General features: G+C 38.0%; 1 protein-coding gene across 3 annotated transcripts in view; it reads right to left on the bottom strand.

Moving 5' to 3' along the window:
* The window catches only part of LOC121498862 (cytochrome P450 7B1), a 173,637-nt gene that overhangs the window by 6,274 nt on the left and 147,872 nt on the right, over nt 1-19,491 (bottom strand). For all 3 annotated transcript variants that reach the window (XM_041769172.1, XM_041769174.1, XM_041769173.1), the window contains exons 3-5: nt 17,245-17,832; nt 16,528-16,734; nt 5,368-5,543 (exon numbers count right to left, since the gene is read on the bottom strand). In XM_041769172.1, the coding sequence (XP_041625106.1) occupies nt 5,368-5,543; nt 16,528-16,734; nt 17,245-17,832 (971 nt within the window). The remainder of the gene's footprint in view (nt 1-5,367; nt 5,544-16,527; nt 16,735-17,244; nt 17,833-19,491) is intronic.

The raw sequence follows: 19,491 nt of genomic DNA, 5'->3' as shown, positions 1-19,491 counted from the left end.
GAATGGGATCTAACCAGTACTGAACTAAAAATAACCATGCATCGCTGTAGTAATGACAAGGACACTTTTGTGGACATGCACTTTGTCACTGGAGATAGAGTACAATATGGTACTCTCTCCTGATGACCTTTTCCATTACTGGGGCCCATGCTTGTTGCCTGAACTTAGGACTGCTCCTTCCTCCTTCTCCTGACCAGTGTGAGGAGAGAATACTCCACAAGAGCTCCTCACTTAGCCAACTCAGTTCAAATTAACTTCCTCATGATATATGGGACAAAGGTGTCACTGTAGCTGCACTATTTAAGGTAGGAAAAACAAGGTTTGCGTAGGCACCAATCACAGTAATCACACTGCTCTGGCCTCTGACTGATTAAAGACAGGGTGTGGGAATCGGCCTCGTCGGCGCTATGGAGGAACCGTCTGTGAGGACATCTGAGAGAAGTTTCTTTCTTGTGAAGAAAGAAAAACAAACAAACTAAAAAATGGTTAATCACCTCTTCTCTTCTGGCCCTAGATATATGTGAATATGATGCCTGCGACTGCCATGGCCACCGCATTAAAGATGGAGCTAACCCACAGGAGATAGCAGAGCCAAAAATCCCAGGAGATTGGAGTTGTCACATTGTCTTATTTATCTCTGTATTTTCAAAGCACCCAACATAGTGCTATGCGCACAGTAGAGGTTCCATATACATTTGTTGAATTAATGAATAAATACATGACAATAAAGTATATTTTAAAAGCAATCTTCAGGCTTTTGAAGAAAACACAGATATTGGATGAGTAAATAAACATGTAGAGAATGAAGCGTAGATGAATATTCAACGTTCATAAATAGAGAATGGTATAATATTTAGCACTAGAAATCAAGATAGGAGAGATGACACAATTTTCTGGATAGAAAGGAGTTTTGGTACAAGTGGCTGAGGAACGTTGAACCCCCTAATTTGTGTGCTCCAAATATTGTGTTTAGTTCAGTCTAAGAGATTTTTTGGAACACTTCCCGTATGTGAGACTTTGAAGTTAAAATAAGGCATTAAAACATAGCCTAAAAAACATTAATAAAACGTAGTCTTACTGAGATAGGTGACATACAATATAATCAAGTTTTATATTCACTCAATCATCATTCTGGGTGTAGGATTTCAGATTAGACAAAAGATACGACCTCCCAAAATAAGAACTGTCAGTGTTTTGGGGGGATGACTAAGGGGCTGCACTCTTGTCCTGCGTTCACAGTCAGTCCTGTTGGGAGCAGGACAACAGAGTTCCTTTTTATCTGCATGACTTAGGTTCCATTTAGTTTGTACCAGCTCAGCAGACTGCGCACATCTCCCAACTCTGTTTACAGTCTTCATATTACTCACATGAAATCAGCCATGTGGGAGTATTGAAACCACAAAAAAGGACAAAATCAGTTTTTCCAATTGCTGTCTTACCAGCACCCTGCTGGATCCAACATAGTAGGTGTGGAGGCCAATATACTGGTTCGGCAGAAACCCTCCAACAGGAAGCACTTCGCTCTGCGAACATAGCCATGTGCTAAGGCCAATTCCTGAAACTCTAAGCTCTTAAAGACAAGGGCCTTTTAAATTTCTGTGCCATCCATTATGCCCATGAGAGTGCTTTTTGGATAACAGATTCTCAGTATACATTTGTTTCCTTGAAGTATCCTGGTGGCATAATCTCCATTCCAATTTGAGGTATAGACAAAATCAGAATATTTCCTCATTTGTTACGACTAGCATATTCGTAGAATGGTGACAATAATCAGAATAATACTGATACGATAGTTTTTTTATAGTGACTTGGGATTTATTCAAGGGCTTTCAAATTCATTTATCATTTTATAATCCCTAGATGGCTGAGAAGTTAGCTAGAGCAGACTTGCATGAGGTCAAATGAGGTCGTGCAAATTTGGAGCTTTTGGGAGTGCCCCATAGCTTTGTAATTACTTTGTTGTTCTCTGTGCCCTTTCTTTAGGAGGTTGTGTGGCTGCTACAAAGTGCTACCACCTGAAAAGTTGGCTCCACAGTATGCCTAGGCTTCCCTTTGTACCTTACCACCTCTGGCCACAGAAAAACCAACCAGTAGATGCACTCCTTTCCCTAGTTCCAGGTGGAAATACTGCACTTTGGCAGAAAGGAAATCATAACTATTTATGGATTATTCGAGAGCCAGTTGCTTGAATTCTGGCTAATAAGAGATGTCAATTTGAGGAAGCCTTCAGAAAAATTTAAAAGGCTTTCTGTTCTAGTTAAATTACCTAGACTTTTTTGAATTGCGTTTAGACCAACAAAGAGAGAGAAAGGAAAACTGAGAAGGGGTGTTTCCTGTGCCCTCTCTCATTGTCTTCAATTTTAGTTGCCAATTTATTCCCCATAGAGGGAAGGGCCACCTGAGTGGCTAATATTATAATAAACTAAGCAGCCGATATTCAGAAAGAATAATTCTTCACATAGAAGGTACATGTTGGGAGTGTATAGACCCAATTAGATCCCTGTTTAGCTCATGTTGTGTTTTTTAAACACTATTTTTCCAAACCTTAAAAAATTCTAGTTTACCCCAAAATGTGTTTTCTGAGTTGTTTTTTAAATGACTCAGCCATGCTAGGTCTACCTGCTTGTGAGAGCTGAAGGTTAATTCAAAAGTGCCCAAATGGTCTTATTTAGATGCCCCTGGGGTCTCCTTTCCCCATAGTCCTCACCACTCCTGACAGTATCCTGATAATATGGTTACATTTATGCATAAACCACTTCATCCATTTGTTCTAGTTAGGCCCAGTACATATTTGAATATGCGATATTGATGGTGACTTAAAATTCTAATTCAAGTGTATCTTCATTTTTAGAACAGCCATCCATTCCAGCATCCCCTTATTTATTCACCCTGTGGACACCCTCGTGAGCTAGGCACTGAGAATGCCGATGAGGCAGTGATGTGATCTTTCTCCTTCTGGAGATTACAGCATATGGTTAGCACAGACAAACACACAAGTACTTGGAAAGCAGCAGGTGGTATGCACTATAACGGAGGTACAACAGGCCACAGAGTGGCCTCATTCTCGGAGGAATGAGGTGGGAATCAGTAACACTGCCAAAGAAGAGGTGATTAAGACTGATTCTTGTGGAGTAAGGTGGAACCTCCTGGGTGGACAAGTAAGGATGAACATTCTAGGAATAGGGTGGTGTATGAAGGAAGACTAGGGACTCTTTTTGGAATGTAATATTCTAGAGACTCCTGGGCTTGAACATCCTGAATCCACACTTCTTTGGGTTGGGAGAACCTATGTTCTGCTAAGGCTCTTCAGTCTCTCTGTCCTCCAAGAATAACTATACTTACATCTGTAGGTAGTCCATCCTCACGTTTCTGGACTAATAGCTACTGTCTGTTTTCTCTATGTAAGGCCTGGTCTTCCCATACAAGATCCATAGGGCACAAAAGATAGGCAGTGGGGAATACGAGCCTCTGAAGAGGTTCTGGGCCAGTACTCTCAGTGACAAATGGACAAGGACAGAATTTCCTAGGATTTCCTCCTCTTTTTTACTGTCAGTGGATGGTGGTTTCAGATGAGCATTGATAGCATCTACTTATTATCATCCTAAGTTGATAAAAATGACAGGAATAAATCTATATGCCTGATAGCAGTAGGTGCTCAGTAAATGTTTACAGAATGAATAATTATATAAGGACTTGCCAAATCATATAAAAATGGTTCTGAACCATGTCATATTTTTCTGAGCCAATAATGATCAGCATTCCACAATTTAAAAAAAAAAAAAAACAATGTTCACAAAAAATTAGCTAGTTAATTTTGGAGACCAAAGAACAGTACTGCATATCAGTGGTAATCTGGTAAACATTTACCAAATATTTGTTGGTAACTTTATTTTTAAGTTTTTTTAAAAGATTTTATTTATTTATTCACAAGAGACTCGGAGAGGCAGAGACATAAACAGAGGGAGAAGCAGGCTCCCTGCGGGAAGCCCGATGTGGGACTCGATCCTGGGACTCCAGGATCACACCCTGAGTGGAAGGCAGACGTTCAACCACTGAACCACCCAGGCTTTGCTGATAACTTTAATGTTGATTTTGCTATCATGATATGAATGGTAAACTTAATGACTAGTGGAATAGTCACATAATAAAAATAAACGGAAAATAAATAAATGTAAAAAACTATAGAGATAACACTTAAAATATTTTTCAAATATTAGCTTATAACTTGCCCTATTTACGGAATATCTATATATGGAATTTTTTTATATATTTACAAACGTGGAGACAAAGCTAGTTGTCCACAGAATGTTCATTCACTCACTAATACCCTACTTCCAATTTGCTATCACCATACATAAAATGTCCCTTCTTCTGAAACATATAGAAACCATATGTACACTTTCATTTAAAAAATTTGGCCTTTGCTGATGACACAGATGCAAATTATCTCACTGTATTTGGAGTCTGTCCTCTTCTTATTAATTTCCAAAATTCAATAATATTTTAATCTAGCCTGGCTACAAAGCATCAAACTTAGAAATGGGTTAAAAGTGATCCAGCTATGAACTGCTCAAAGAGCACAGAAGTTTACCTTTGAAAAATAGCATTTTATTCACAAAAAAACACTGTCGCAACAACATTAGTTCATGAGACACACAGGCAAAATCGAGTGCATTCAATTTGCATGCAGGTGGTGAACCTCTGAAGTGGTATTAAGGGATGAGCCAGGGTGGATTAATTTCCAGTCTTTGATATTCATTAACTCCAGCTTCAGAAAAAAATACAAGGAGATGACACAATTACCCTCAGAGCTTCACCCGTGAGCAGCAGCTTTACAATCTCAGGTTCATAATGCCACCCTGATTGATCAGAAAGGGGCATATACCTTTGGTAAGAGGTGAAAAAGTATACGGGCTTAACTATGGCAATGATGGTATTTGATTTGGGGACAGTCAACCCCACTCTAGAGACACTTAGCAAAACAGTCATCATTCTTTATTCTCTAAGCCACCTGTCAATAGCTGGCTCTCCATGGTTTTCAATAATTCTCTGCCAAGCAAAACCTGTTTTGGGCCTACAGGTAATGATGGCCAAGGTACAATGCCCATTTCATTTGAAGAAGCCAGCATTTAGTCTCATCATTCTATTTCTATTAATAGACCACAAACCCTTTGAAGAGAGATCCTTTGGAAACACTTCAGTAAATAGGAAAATTTTCCCATTGGAGGCAGACAGAAGTCATCAATCCATCTCAGATTCCTTCTGGAACAAGATGGCAGAAGGAAGCTACAGAAAAAAGAATGTGAGGAAGAGAAATGTGCCTGCAGTTATCTAAGAAGTAGCAACGACTGCTTTATGCTTGTTTACCTCTGGAGCTTCAAAGATTTCCGGGTCGTAATGTATGGCTGGAGGAAAGAGGGCTACCAAGTCCCCCTTTCGCAAACAGTAGTCCTGCGTCTCTGAATGTAGAGTCAAATCCTCTTGAACAAAACGAATGATGCTTGAAAATGAGCGTATTCGTAAAACCTCGAGAACGGTGCTTTCTGAAGGACACAAGCAAGCAACAGTTTATTAAAATATGACTGCTCCTGAACAGTGCTCTCAGTTTGTCAGCGAGCTCATTATCAATAGCTTTGACTGAAAAGGGAACCCTTTCCTAATCAGATCCATTGAACACCAAAAGGGAGCCCTGGTGGTTTTGGATGACCAGAGCAAGGAGGAGGCAGGGGAGAGCCTTGACCTGACCCCAGTCACAGACACGAGGCTGCTGTGCTGTACTTGGGCAGAAAGTCATTAGCTACAATTTTTGTAGAAAGGAAAGGTTTGCAAGAGGGAATGCTGTTATAGGTATATCCGTTGAACATGAAAACCATATTCCAGCTGGAGTACACTGCTGGTGGGTTATTTCACTACCCTACAGAAGAGCTACATCTTTATTTTTATTTATTTATTTTTAAAAGATTTTATTTATTTATTCATAGACACAGAGAAAGAGAGGCAGAGACACAGACAGAGGGAGAAGCAGGCTCCATGCAGGGAGCCTGATGTGGGACTCGATCCTGGGTCTCCAGGATCACACCCCAGGCTGCAGGCGGCGCCAAACCGCTGCACCACAGGGGCTGCCCAGAGCTACATCTTTAAAGCCAGGCTTAGGCATTTAATAACCACTTAGGCAGTTAATAGTAAAGTAACTGTAGTAGTGCTTTCTGCGATGGCTTAACACTTAATTTCTTTTATGCTAGCTGTAAATAAAATGTGGGTCAGCATTTGTTAGAAAAATTTCAAAGAAAAGAGAGTTTTATAGGATTCAGGAGAAAACCGTATTTTTCTCAGCATCCAGGGAAAATAACAGCCACCATCATAACCTGGAAGATTCCAGAAGCTGAATGTCCTTGCTTTCCCAGTGGCCTTCACCTTTTGCTCCTAGCACGACAGATTTTATGGCTAATTTCCGGCAATTTATCCTGGCAGTTTGAGGAGGAATTCCTTTGGGAATAATATGCATAATTTGCATAAATCATTCTGATAGCATGCATATCAGCATGTAGCTCCTGTCTAGGTCTGCATCTCTGCCTTCATAATCAAAACTGACTATGTTTTCACCAGCGTGAATGGGTCCTAGAATATAAAGCTTGATTCTTTCTAATCAGCAATGTGAAAAAAAAAAAGCTCCAAATTGAGTGTTTTCCCCCTTTCACATGGTAACAAATGGTTGTTTATGGCTTGCAATTTGGAATCACACACACACACACACACACACACACACACACACACACACACCCTGTACCCCAATGTCTTAGTGTTCAGCAGAGCTCTGAAACACAGAGCACTCAATTGTTAGATTAGAGCAGTGCACTGGTCAGTGAGGGTTTAGATCAGCCCAAAAAGAAAAATACGTGCAATTTCACTGAAATTTAAATCTATGCACAGCTCTCGCCCAGGATATCAAGTAGCTTTGGGTGCCTTCTCCCAGGACATTTTTCCCCCAAGCATGCATTTGTCTAAAGAAATGAGGCTGCGGTCAGCTCTGTGTGGCCAGTGTGGTGATTCAATGTGACGTACAGTGAGGCTGTGCATATTCTTTTGGACTGCCTTCGTTATTATAATCAGGCAGAGTCAAATCGGTTTGTTGGTGATGAGGCCAGAAAAGAACTTTGGTTTTGGACTATGGACTCTACTGCAGATAGCCACAAGGCACCTGACACGACGGATTTCAGCTGGCAGGACACCAGTGACCAACATTTTTATGGTGAAAAGCAAGGGTCAGCTTTCCCATGTACTGCTGCTGGCTCTGTTGGTTCAACGACAGGATAGCATCATTGTAGCTTGTGGTGTGAAATGGTAGCTGACATATGTAGCAGTGCTGTTCACCCAACAAGTCCAGTAGGGGTGTGGGAAGAAGAAATACAAAAGCAAAATAATTGTGGGGTGGCTCGGTGACAGGGTGGGCATTTACCAATCCGAATAACATGGTCACATCCGATTGGCCGACGTGCTCGAGGGAAGCATGGCAGCTTGTGCCCACTGCAGTATCACAAATGACAATTGGGCAAGCATATCTTATGCAGAAGTTAATCACAATAATGGAGCACAAAGTGTGGCTTAGCGGTCAGATCGTAAATGACAAATCTGTTTTACCTTCCAGTACCAGTTATGTGTGCAAGACGAGGTTGGCTCTCGCTCTGAGCGATCATGCCGATAATCATTAGATGACAAAAGTAATGAGTTGCATTATTATCAACAATGGAGAGGAGAGCTTCCATGGCTCTGTGTTACAACACACAGACACAAAAGCCAGCAGCTTTTTCCACCAGCCCCAGTAAGAATGCGGGCAGGGCTATATGTTGAGAAGAATGACAACTGCACAATAAAAAAACTGCAGCCTCTACTTGTAGTTGTCATAGTTGAGCAGACACCAGCCAGTGCCACTGACAGACCAGCTGGGCCCTGGGAGGACTTCCATGCTACACCAGGAGGTACAGTAAATTATCCTGCACGGTAGAGCAACATCTGTTTCTGTGCTAGTGCCGAACAAACAAGGCAATTTAAAACATACCAAGGGATAACCAAGCAACAAATGAACATGACCCTCATTTTTTTCCCGTTCTCACACACGAGGTGTTAAACTTCATTGTGCAAGCACTCCACGAAAGAGAGGCCAGGTTGGTATTTGATAAGGTGTTGTCAGAGAGATTTTACATATTTCCAAAATGGAAAGGAAAAGCTTATAGTATTGTTATTCTTAGAATCTTCCTTCCCCCTTCTATCTTCATTTCTTTTATACCAAAGCTAGCACTCAGTTCTCAATTCGCTCTAGAATTAAAAAAAAAAAAAACTTTCCATATACTTATAAATATTCAGTCTTTAAACCTAATTTGCTATACTTAGTTCACATGCCTTCAAGCATTTGTCTTCCAATTTCCACTGAATAAATGCGTACTAATGAGAAGTAGAGCAAGCTGCTGAGGCAAAGCTGGGTGACTTGGGTCTGGCCTGCCACCAGCTTGTGATAGGCGGGCAAATTGAGTTAAAATGAAAAGTCTTGTCAGCTGAAATTCAACATGGTAGCCAAACAGCAAGCTGTCAATCATCCAGCCAAAACAAGGGACTGTAGGTAATAAAAGGTCATTGTGATCATTAGTACACTTGGCTTTCATATGCAAGTTAATTTTAATTAAACATGATCTCTATCTGTAAATGTTTTATAAAACTTATTGTGCATAATGGATTGTTAATTTATACTAACATTTAGCAGGTAATAGGACCCTCTACTTATTAAATGCATTGTAGAGAAATGGTTATCAAGAATGCAAATATTTTGGGGATAATTTACACCAGGCACCACAAGGTGCCAACAATTGCAGTTGCGATTAAGATAAGTTTGCCTGTGTTTTATTAAGAACTGAGCTTTACTAAGCAGTATTCAGTAGGAAAGTGGATTACAGAATTCTCACAAAGAACTTATAATTCAGAGCCTGAACTATCTTCTTCACCTGGCTGGGAGAGATTTGTTTCTCTTTTCAGGGTCTAAAAATATTCTGATAAAGTATCCCTTCTAAGCAAAAAGCTGGGAACGTTTTGAGCTAAGATGCTTTACCATAACTGTGAAGGAAAATAGCAAATGAAAGGACATGCTGATAGAAAAAGGCATGTACACCTTCTCTTTTGCCCTCAGATCTCCATTCTGGCTGTAATAATTGACAGATGATTCTCATTTGCAGATTTAAAGCGCTGAAGCAGCTCATGACAATCAATAATGCATGTAACGATGCAAACACAAATAAGCACATCCAAGTTTCTGCCTCACACTTAGGCCATGTCTGTATATGTGGAATGAATGTACTGTGACATGGCCAGGCTGTTAATTTGGGTCATCTTAATGATTGGTGCAGACTGTCATACCATCTGATTAGCCATGGTGATCAGTGGATAGCGGTGATGGCTGGAGTGAAATGGACAGCCAAGACCCACTGCAGTCCACTGGGGCTGAACACTTGGGCAGTCTTACAAAGGTGGAGGAGAAAGGGGGAGAGGAGGATCTGTAGGCCGTACTATAGAAGGTGTGAAGAAACGGAGTGAGGCCCCAGATGTGTGTGTGTGTGTGTATGTGTGTGCGCGCACATTTTTTACATAATTGCTTTCAAGACAAGTGAGACGGTAAATTAGAAATTATAATAATCAGGGATGCCTGGGTGGCTCAGTCAGTTGAGCATCCAACTCTTGGTTTTGGCTGGGGTCATGATCTCAGGTGGTGGGACTGAGCCCTGTGTTGGGCTCCCTGCTCAGTGGGGAGTTTACTTGAGATTTTTCACCCTCTGCCCCTCTCCCTGCAGGCTCTCTCTCTCTCTCTAAAATAAATACATCATAAATCTTTTTTTTAAAGAAATTATAACAATTCGATAACCTGAAGCAACTAATAACTAATTTTTGGCTCAACAACTGTGTTTTAAATAAAGTTAAAACTAAATCTGAATTGGTACAAATGTCTACTTTCACTTTGCATTGTAGACACAACCTTTGTTCCTGCTAAAGTATATAGAAAAGGAAATTCAACATTCATTTGTTCAATAAATGTTTATTAAGGTCCTATTCTCTTCAGAACCACTGCTACTAGTGAAAAAAAGAAAACACAGCATATGGATTTGGCCTTCATGGACACCGTAATCTGGGTAGTTCAAAGTTGGGAGGTACATATAAATAGGAATGCGACACAAGATCCCAGAGAAGATTCTGCACGATTTCTGAATAGATACTTCTAAAGATGGCATTTGGTACTGAGCTGAAACTTTCCTCCTTTTAATTTCTACCCTTTCAAAAAGACAGGGCTAAAAAAAAAAAAAATCTAATCCCTCTTCCACATAACAGCCCTCTAAAAATACTTAAAGACAACTATCATGTCATCTTTAAACTGTACAGCAGAGATGACACGGCCTTCAGTGTTTTGACATCCTAGATGAATTCAATTAGTCAACGTGCCTCTTAAAAGGTGGCAGAAATTGGCGTGGTGTTTCAATTACAAATATAGAGAGGAACTACTTTCTTTACCTTGCATACTAGACTTCTATTAATGTTTTTAGGAGCAGAGGAACAATGGACTTTTGAAATCTTATCACCACTGACTTGCCTTAAGCTTTCTGATATCCCAAAGGTTATTAGCCCTCGCGGCCTATTAGAATAACTTGAAATGCTTTTAAAAAAATAAATGCTCCATTCTAGACCAATGGAATCAGAACCACTGCATTAACTAAACCTTTACATTAGTGGTTTTGAACCTTGGTTGCACATTAGAATCACTTGGGGGAGCTTTTGAAGCTATCAGCCTGCACTCCAAACCAATGAAATCAGAACCTCCGGGGGTGGGACCAGGTATGAGTAGTTTTTAAAGCTCCCCAGTTGCTTCCAATGAGTAATCAAGGTTAAGAACCACTGCTTTAAACAGCTTTCTGGTAAGCCACACATTTTCTTGCCCTATTCCTAGGCAGTTATGTTTGACCTAAGTACAATTCCTTGCATTTTCATCGTTGACCTCTCAATTCATGTTTCCAATAGTCAGTATACTATCTAACCCTCTCAGGTTTGTGCTGAATTGAAAACCTGATACATGTGAAAATCAGTCTTTTTCACTTTTTGACCAATGTTTCCTTACCTAGAAAAATCTCACTATCTGATCTCTGGTGTACCCCCTTGTGGAAGATACTTCTCTCTCCTTCTCCAGATAGAATTTTCTAAATGAAGAAGAATTTATACCTTCTGAACATACCCACCAGAAGACAGGATTTTATTTTATTTTATTTTATTTTTAATTTTTTTATTAATTTTTATTTATTTATGATAGTCACAGAGGGAGAGAGAGAGAGGCAGACACAGGCAGAGGGGTAAGCAGGCTCCACGCACCGGGAGCCTGATGTGGGACTCGATCCCGGGTCTCCAGGATCGCGCCCTGGGCCAAAGGCAGGCGCCAAACTGCTGCGCCACCCAGGGATCCCAAGACAGGATTTTATTAAACAAATTGTCTAAATTATGTATATCTTTTCATTTAAAAATTAATTCATTTGAGAGAGAGGGAGAGAGCATGCATGCACACACATGCGCTAAAAGGTGGGACAGAGGGAAAGAATCTCAAGCAGACTCCCTGCTGAGTGGGGAGCTGGATGTGCGGCTTGATCTCAGGACTCTGAGATCGTAACCAGAGCCAAAATCAAGAGTCCACTGCTTAAGAGTCCACCTGGGCTACCCAGGTGCCCTGTATGATTTTTCAAATACATGATTATTTTTAATACTCAATGGACTCTTTCAAAATAATACCTACAATTGTGACAAAAATCCACAGTAAGATGTTAATGATAAGGAGAACTGTACGTGTGTGTGTGCGTGCGCATGGGGGGTATATAGGAACTCTATCATTTCTGTAATTTTTCTGTAAATATAAATCTACTCTAAGATGAAAGATTTATTTTTATTTAAAAAACACAGAGATTCTGATGTGAATCCCTAGCCCCATCCTTACTCTCAAACTCAACTGCATCTGAGAATTAGTGATACATATCCCTGTAAATAGTGGTCAAGTTCTCTGGTATAGTTCTGGAGCATTTTCCCCTTGAAGTGACAATATTTATGGGGTAGCATTTAAGTTAGACCTGGCATCAATTTCTGGTCCTGCCACAATCTAGTTATATGGTTTGACTTGGTTAACTAATCTTTCTGAATCTTGTTACCTAATAATTAAATGAAGATAATAATACTTGAGGGTTAAATAAGCTAATATATGTAAAGCAGGTAGCACAGTGCCTACCATGAAATAAAATAATTGTTAACATTGTCATTCATACTGTCTCATCTGGAAATTAAAAATATAGTTAACACTATCGTCATCTTGTTCAAATTATCTGATCTTGTACATGTGCATATTATGGCTAGCTTTGCTGAATCAAGATACAAAGATTCCCTCTCCCCTCTCAGCTTAGATAATGAAAAAGGACCCCAAGGATTCTACTATCAGATAAGTCGAGAGAAAAGCATGAGCGTGAACAGAAAACCCTTTACTTCCATGCAAGTTATTTAGGACTCTAATATTTTTCTCATCTATAAAAGTCATGACAAAATAATAGCTGCCCCAGTCCCCTAGTATTTTGGTGAAGATCACATGAAACAATATTTGAGTCTTCATAAAACTGCCTTAAAATTTTGAAGTCATTAATATATTTAATACCAACTACACCTAATACTCATTATTTGTTATTAAAGGATCTTTATCTTTTCCAACTGATCATTTCTTTCTGTTTCTTTTTCCTCACTAATTACAAACAATGGGCTTAGCAATTTTTGATAGAATTTTGTTGGAGAATCATTGCAGGCTCATAATTCTAGGGCTTTTATAATATACAATCTCCTTCCAAAAAAGTATTACAAATTTTGCTGAGCTTTAGTTTTATAACACCTCCTTTTATTCCAATATCCCTCCTTTTATTCTAATACCTCACACACACTAATGCCACGTGTGCAGATTTTCTCATTTTGCAGATATGTAACTGAACAAGATTAGGTGCCTGCAATTCGCCTGAGTTATTCAGTTATTCAGTTCAGAAGTTATAATCCACTTCGACGTATGTACTTCTTAAAGTATGCTTGTTCTTTTTCTCTGTGATGCACAGAAAGAGAACTCCTGTGAGGTAAGGTAGATTTGAATTTGCAACCAGCATGGTTCACAAATAATTGAAAAGGAAGAAAACAACATCACCATTGTAGGGATGGCATGGAGGTTAAATATTATTTTGGTGATAGCATTAGATAACATTTACTGAATCTATACTTTTTAAGTTATTTACATACATAATTTAGGTAAATGTAAAGTAAGAAGTAGTGCTCAGTGAGATTATTTGCTATCCATTTGCCAACATTCTAATTTTGAGAGCTTCCTCTCCTTGCATTCTCTTTTGTCTTACCTTCTCTCTGACTCATTTTTTTTCTCCTTTTCCTTCGCCTATTTAGGAAATCTGTAGTTCTAAACCCTACTTCCATCCCAGATTTTTCTTTCTGGGAAAACTGAAAAATTCTTACTTTTAGAGTTTCTCAAACTTCCGTTCTAACAGCAACTCTTCCTATAGAGATTTAGGCCCCAACTGACATTTTTCTGAGCCTTCTTAAATTTACTAATTGATTTTAAATTTATATTTAAATTTAGTTGTAGAGACCTTTACAAAAACATTGACAGGTATAAAATTTTAGTGAGGTCATGATAGGCAGAGTCCTTATAATAAGGTACATAAATATACGAAAATAGAAAGTTGTGTTTTTCTTTATCTAAAAGAAAAGAGTAGAATGGTTTTAGAGAAAGATTCTCAAGAGCACTGGAAAAAGGCATAAATCCCTCACATCCCCTTACAACAGATGATTGCTTTGAATTACTTAAACAGGCTTGGTACTTAAAAGCCCAATCTATGTTACATATTTTAACTTTTGCTGACATTAAGTGTATATTGATGTCAGAGGAAATTGGATACATGCAAGCCCACAGGATTGAGTCACAAATGTCAATAAAATTTGCACAATTACTCACATCATGATAAACCTATGCTCCATTGGGCTCTTTTATAATTACTCTAAACAAGAGAAATCTTTTTTTTTTCCCCAGGAATAAGTCACTCATTTCTATGGCGTTCTAACTTTCCTTTCAACCTTACTTTATAATCAATGTATGTTGACATGCAAAATCTTTGTTAAAAAAAAAAAATCTTTCTTCTTGCTAGTTAAAAAAAGCATTCATCTCATCCTTGTGACCTTTTTCCTTATAAAACTGAAGATTCAAGATATCTTTCTTTTTAAAAAAATGTACTTAGAATACATAGAACTCTGTCCTTAAAGACATGAAAAAGGGGAAACACATACACCCATACCATGGGGTACACTGTTAATGTTTAATCTTATAAATCTTCCCTTTGTACATATAGTTCGTACTCTTCTGACATAAGGAAATATTCACAATTGAGCTATGACTAGATACAGAGGTTATCTGTTGTGTAACTGATTCATATAAAATTTTGTTTCAATCTACCTAAAACTGTCTGTCTTGTGTAAGAAAAAATGCACATTATTTTCTAGAAGATTATATTCTCGTAATGAACAACACTGGCCTCTGCTGGTAACCAAGGTCATGATGAACAGACGTCCACCTTTTCTAGACCGTTGAAGGTGCTGCCTTTATCCAGGTAGATCCACACTCTCTCAAGATTGTTGTTGTTCATTTGTTGATGATAAGTGAGCCATAAATTTATGAGGCTCCAAGCATGAAAATCTCGAGCTCTAGCTATGGACTTAAATGGACCCAAACTGTAGCTCTGGAACTTGTCATTTCTTCTAATCAAATACATTTAAACACTTGTGCTTCAATATCATAATCTTAAAATGATCTTCTCTTTCAATAAGACACTGAGAGTTGATGAATTTCAACTAAATTTTTAAGGGTAATAACTGTGTACAGAATACAAACACATTCCTTTAAGTTTATTTGCTTTACCTCCCGGTGTGCATCACCTGATTCATAAAATACAACTGAAATTACTTGAATACAAGGGAAGGCAACCTTGATTTTCATAGAACTATAAATCTTCTACTCAGATAATACTGCGTATCCATGTGAAGGTTACTGCCCAGAATTTTATGCAAATTTTTTGGATTTGTTCACCAATAATTTTGCAAACCAAACCAAAATAATATTTGTAGTTTAATAATGTTGAGATTATTTTCTTTCACCATGCAAATATAAAATTAATTTGCTAATGTATGCTAAAAACAGCAAACTATAAGGTGACAAATTTATCCCAATTGACTGAACAAGCTAACCAATTGTCAATACAAGACAAGCCTCCTCCTGCTATTGCCTCTGATGGATCTTAGCCTACTCCGTGGGAACAATCTCTAGAACACACAGGCTGTCCTTTCTAATGTTGTCCGATAGTCAACACCACTCAAGATCTCCCAGAAGTTCCCATCAAAGAACCTGGAACATATTTAAAAGAAGAAAAACTGAGGCCAACATAGGCTAAAATACTTGCCTATATTATCAGAGGAGTGAAGCAACAGAGATATATAAAGATTTACTCTTACATGCTTCCAAAGGGACTTGGATTATTGTACAGTATAGGGTACCACAGGAGGAAATGCCAATACAGAAGGAACTCATTAATATGGAATTTAACTTGGGGAGTTAAAGTTTATTACACAAAGACACAAAGCATTTTATCAAAACCAGTAAAAGGAGAATACAATCCATTGTCATCAAAAGCTCATGTCCCTGTCATAGGAACATGTCTATGTAGAAATACACAAATGATAGTCACTCCTGACCTCAAACATATTTGAAATAGTGACCATGCAGATCTCACGAGTCAGTGAATAGTTTATAAAATACTGATATTTCACATGCAGTAATTAGTAGCTGTTGCTTCTTCTTTTCCTACCTGTCTCCTTTTTTTCCCCCCTATCTTCATCCTTTTTTCCCCATCAAGTATGTTTAAATCAAGGAGTTCCAGTGGAAATCACTTTTACTACATTTTTGAGAATCATACACTTAAGCTGTATAAATTCTAACCTCTGTCTGAAAATATAGACACCATTTTAGGGAAGAATAAATACATCTTGTACACAAGTTGCCTTTCTGAAATACTTTCTTTTTCAATCCCCAAATATCTTTCTTGTCAAGATAGTGTAGCAGTGTTTGGAAAGCGTTAGCACACCAACAGATGCTCAGAATCAAATGACTTAATAGGCATAAACTTTTTTTTCAAATAATTGCAAAGCTTTGGGTTAGCCTTTTGCATACCTTGCATAGTTAATTACCTAGGCCTTAATGTTTACATGTAATGAGAGTATCTACAGCTATAAACTACATAATTTATAATTGATGTAAATGGGTGTTATTATGTCAATTAGGCAGCTGTGTCCTCCACCTCTTGGTAAACAGCTTTGAGTGATAAACTGAGTTTGCAGAGAGGTACCTTCTTTTCTTCATAACAGATAAAAATAAATTACCTAGGTAGACCAGGTTGTCCAATTGTTCTCTGGTGAGGTGCATGGGAAATCCAGACCCTTTCTTTTGACCTGTTGACTGCAGCAAATGGTCAATTTCGTCACGCAGCACTGCCATAGCTTCTGGGTGCTGTAGGAGGTAATACATCGCCCAGAACATAGTTGGAATAGTGTTTGTCACAGAAGCCCAGAGAAAGCCTAAATGATGTGCTGGGAGAAAATAAGTGAAAAGGAAGATTAATAGCGTTTATTACACTGATTAGATTTGCAGTGTGCTAATTAAAAGATGTTAGGACACAGACCCAGCCAAGGATCAGTGCATGCTAATGAGGACCAATAGGCTTCTGAAGTCTAATTTTCTGCTTAATGAGAATAGTTTAAAATGTAATGTGCGCGTGGGGGGTGGGGAGGTGGGGGATGAGATAAGAGGAGTAAATGCAGCTTAGTTATACTCTTTCTCATTATCCCCATTAAGTATCTTGTTTTACCACCTCAGCAAAAAAAAAAAAAAAAAAAAAAAGAAAGAAAAAGAAAAAAGAAAAAGAAAGAAAGAGGAAAAAAACCAATTATCACAGAAGGTTGTTTCAGAGTAAAACATTTTATCATTAGCCAATTAGAAAGAGCATAAAAATTTTCAAGGTCACCATTTTCTCTTTTTATTTCAAAGGTCTATTGTAAATTATTTTATTTGAGACAAGTAATCATTCAGAACTTTCTTACCTCCTACTTCAAAGTCCTCAAGCGTATAGTATTTCTCCAGGACATCTTGCCTCATTTGAACAATTTCTGACCATTCTTGTGTCTTACCTAAGTGTTCTGATGCCAAGTGTTTAATAAGTTTCTTTCTAATAGACTTGATATTTCCTAGAAGCTCTATAGGTATATCTGATATTAAATATGGGAATTTGTCATCGAATTTTAAGAAATTATCTCTTAGCTCAGTAATAAATTTTTCTCCATTGCCAGCAAGAGATTTTCCATATATGGTTTTAAGCGTGATCTCAAATATAATTGAGCTGCAAAATGTCAACAGGTGTGCCATGTCCCAATTTGTGGTTTTTAATAGATGGAGTTCAAAAACTTGTTTTAAATTCTGCATCATGGTTTCTGTGAGTACATCCAAAGACTTCCCTTGTAAAAGATGATAGCAGCCATGGAGGTCATTACTCAGGTCATCAGTGGTTTCCAACTTTTTGATGGAAAATACTTTCCTTGATAGTTTATTACTGAATATTCGAAAGCTTAATTTGTGAGTTTTCATTATTAACTGGTATTGAAAAGGGTCCAGGATAAATGTTATATACTTTCCTAAAAGAAATAAATGAGAATATGAGCTCAGTTGGTAGCAAGATAAACAAAATCCTGAAATTTGAAAATATTTTAATAAAAATTACAAAGACCTTAAAAACTAACATCTAGAAATGTGCAAAGTTTAATAAAATCCATTTTTGTTCAAAGATTCCTTACATGTTTCCTTTAAAAACAGAAGATAGTGGGAAAAATTAAATTCTGAATGACTTTTAAAAAGATACTCTTATTTTAACTAAATACCCAAATATTTAAACTACCCTTAAAATATCCTCAGAACCATTTGACTTGAACATTTCTCATATTTTCCCTAATAATACAAACAGAAAACAAACATCAGACAAACAAATCAAATTATTATTTATACTTCATAAAGAACGCTTTCATACTTGATATCATCTTAGCTCTGGTTGGATACAATTTTAACTCAGACAAGTGACTATGTGGAATGAAGCAGGTACTCATAAGTTAATGTTTAGTGTGACATTAATACCAAATCACAAATGCCAGCATTTTCTTTTTTATAGATGAGAAAACAGTGGTTCATGGAGATTTAGTAACATGTCCAAGGTTACCTACTGATTTGTGACTAAAACAGCATTCCAAACTAGAACCTGTCCATTCATGCATTCACCCCTACATTCAACATTTATTGAGATTCAGATACTTGTTTGGTTCTCTTTCCTTTTAAAATAAAAAAATGTAAAGAAATCATTGTATCATCATGGATGGTGTTATAGCAGAGGTGTGAACACAATGTAAGGGAACCAGAAAGTGATATCTGCTTTGGTCTGCCTGGAGTTCCCCATCTGCAAGTGTTCTTTGAGGTGATGACATTTGAAGTCTTTTCATAGCTCAGTGTTGTCCAAATTTACCCAATTAAAAGACTAAAGGTGCTGGTAAAAAATACACATTCCTGCCTGATTCTGATTCATAAGGTTTAGATGTGGCTCCTACAAGTCTCCATTTTTAACAGGGGCCTCAAGTGATTAAAGGCAGCATACTGAGGAACATAGTCAACACTATGGTGGGTAGGGCCCACAAAACTGGCAAAACTGGTAGGAGTTCTCAGCTCTCCCCTGCCCCTCTCCTCCCAATGCCATGCAGTTTACATTTACCAGTTGAAAAAGCTAAACAAAGTCAAAGAGAGGTTAAAGGGCCAAGATCACACTGCCATTCTTAGTAGCAGAGCCTGGACAAGGAGTCACTGCCCATGCATTGTTCTTTTCCTTACCCAATGTTGACTTCTTTTCACTGGAGTGCTGCTTAAAGACCCCCAATTAGAAGTAATACGCAAAGTGTTAATAATGCCATTTAATAAATCCTTCTTGTTTTCCAAGAACACACATCACATGAAGTTTAGATGATCCTACAAACGCTAATACCTTTTTAGTGCCTTCTAGAAATTGTTTTCTAGAAAACAATTAATAGACATTAAAGTTTGTAGAATCATCCACACTTTCCTCTTCATTTTATCATTTCTCTGTGTGTGTGTGTGTGTGTGTGTGTGTGTGTGTACTTTCTTAGACCAACAACATCTCATTTGTTATTTACTGGTAACTCAAACAGCAACACAGAAATCAAATTCAACGTGGTATGGGATTTAGAATCAAGCTTTGAAGAATTTTCAACTTAATTCTTGAAATAGGATAAATGTGT

The sequence above is a fragment of the Vulpes lagopus genome, chromosome 9, assembly GCF_018345385.1.
Source record: "Vulpes lagopus strain Blue_001 chromosome 9, ASM1834538v1, whole genome shotgun sequence".
Taxonomy (NCBI): Eukaryota; Metazoa; Chordata; class Mammalia; order Carnivora; family Canidae; genus Vulpes; species Vulpes lagopus.
The sequence above is the reverse complement of the archived record's forward strand: the minus strand, read 5'-3'. Positions and strand labels throughout refer to the sequence as shown.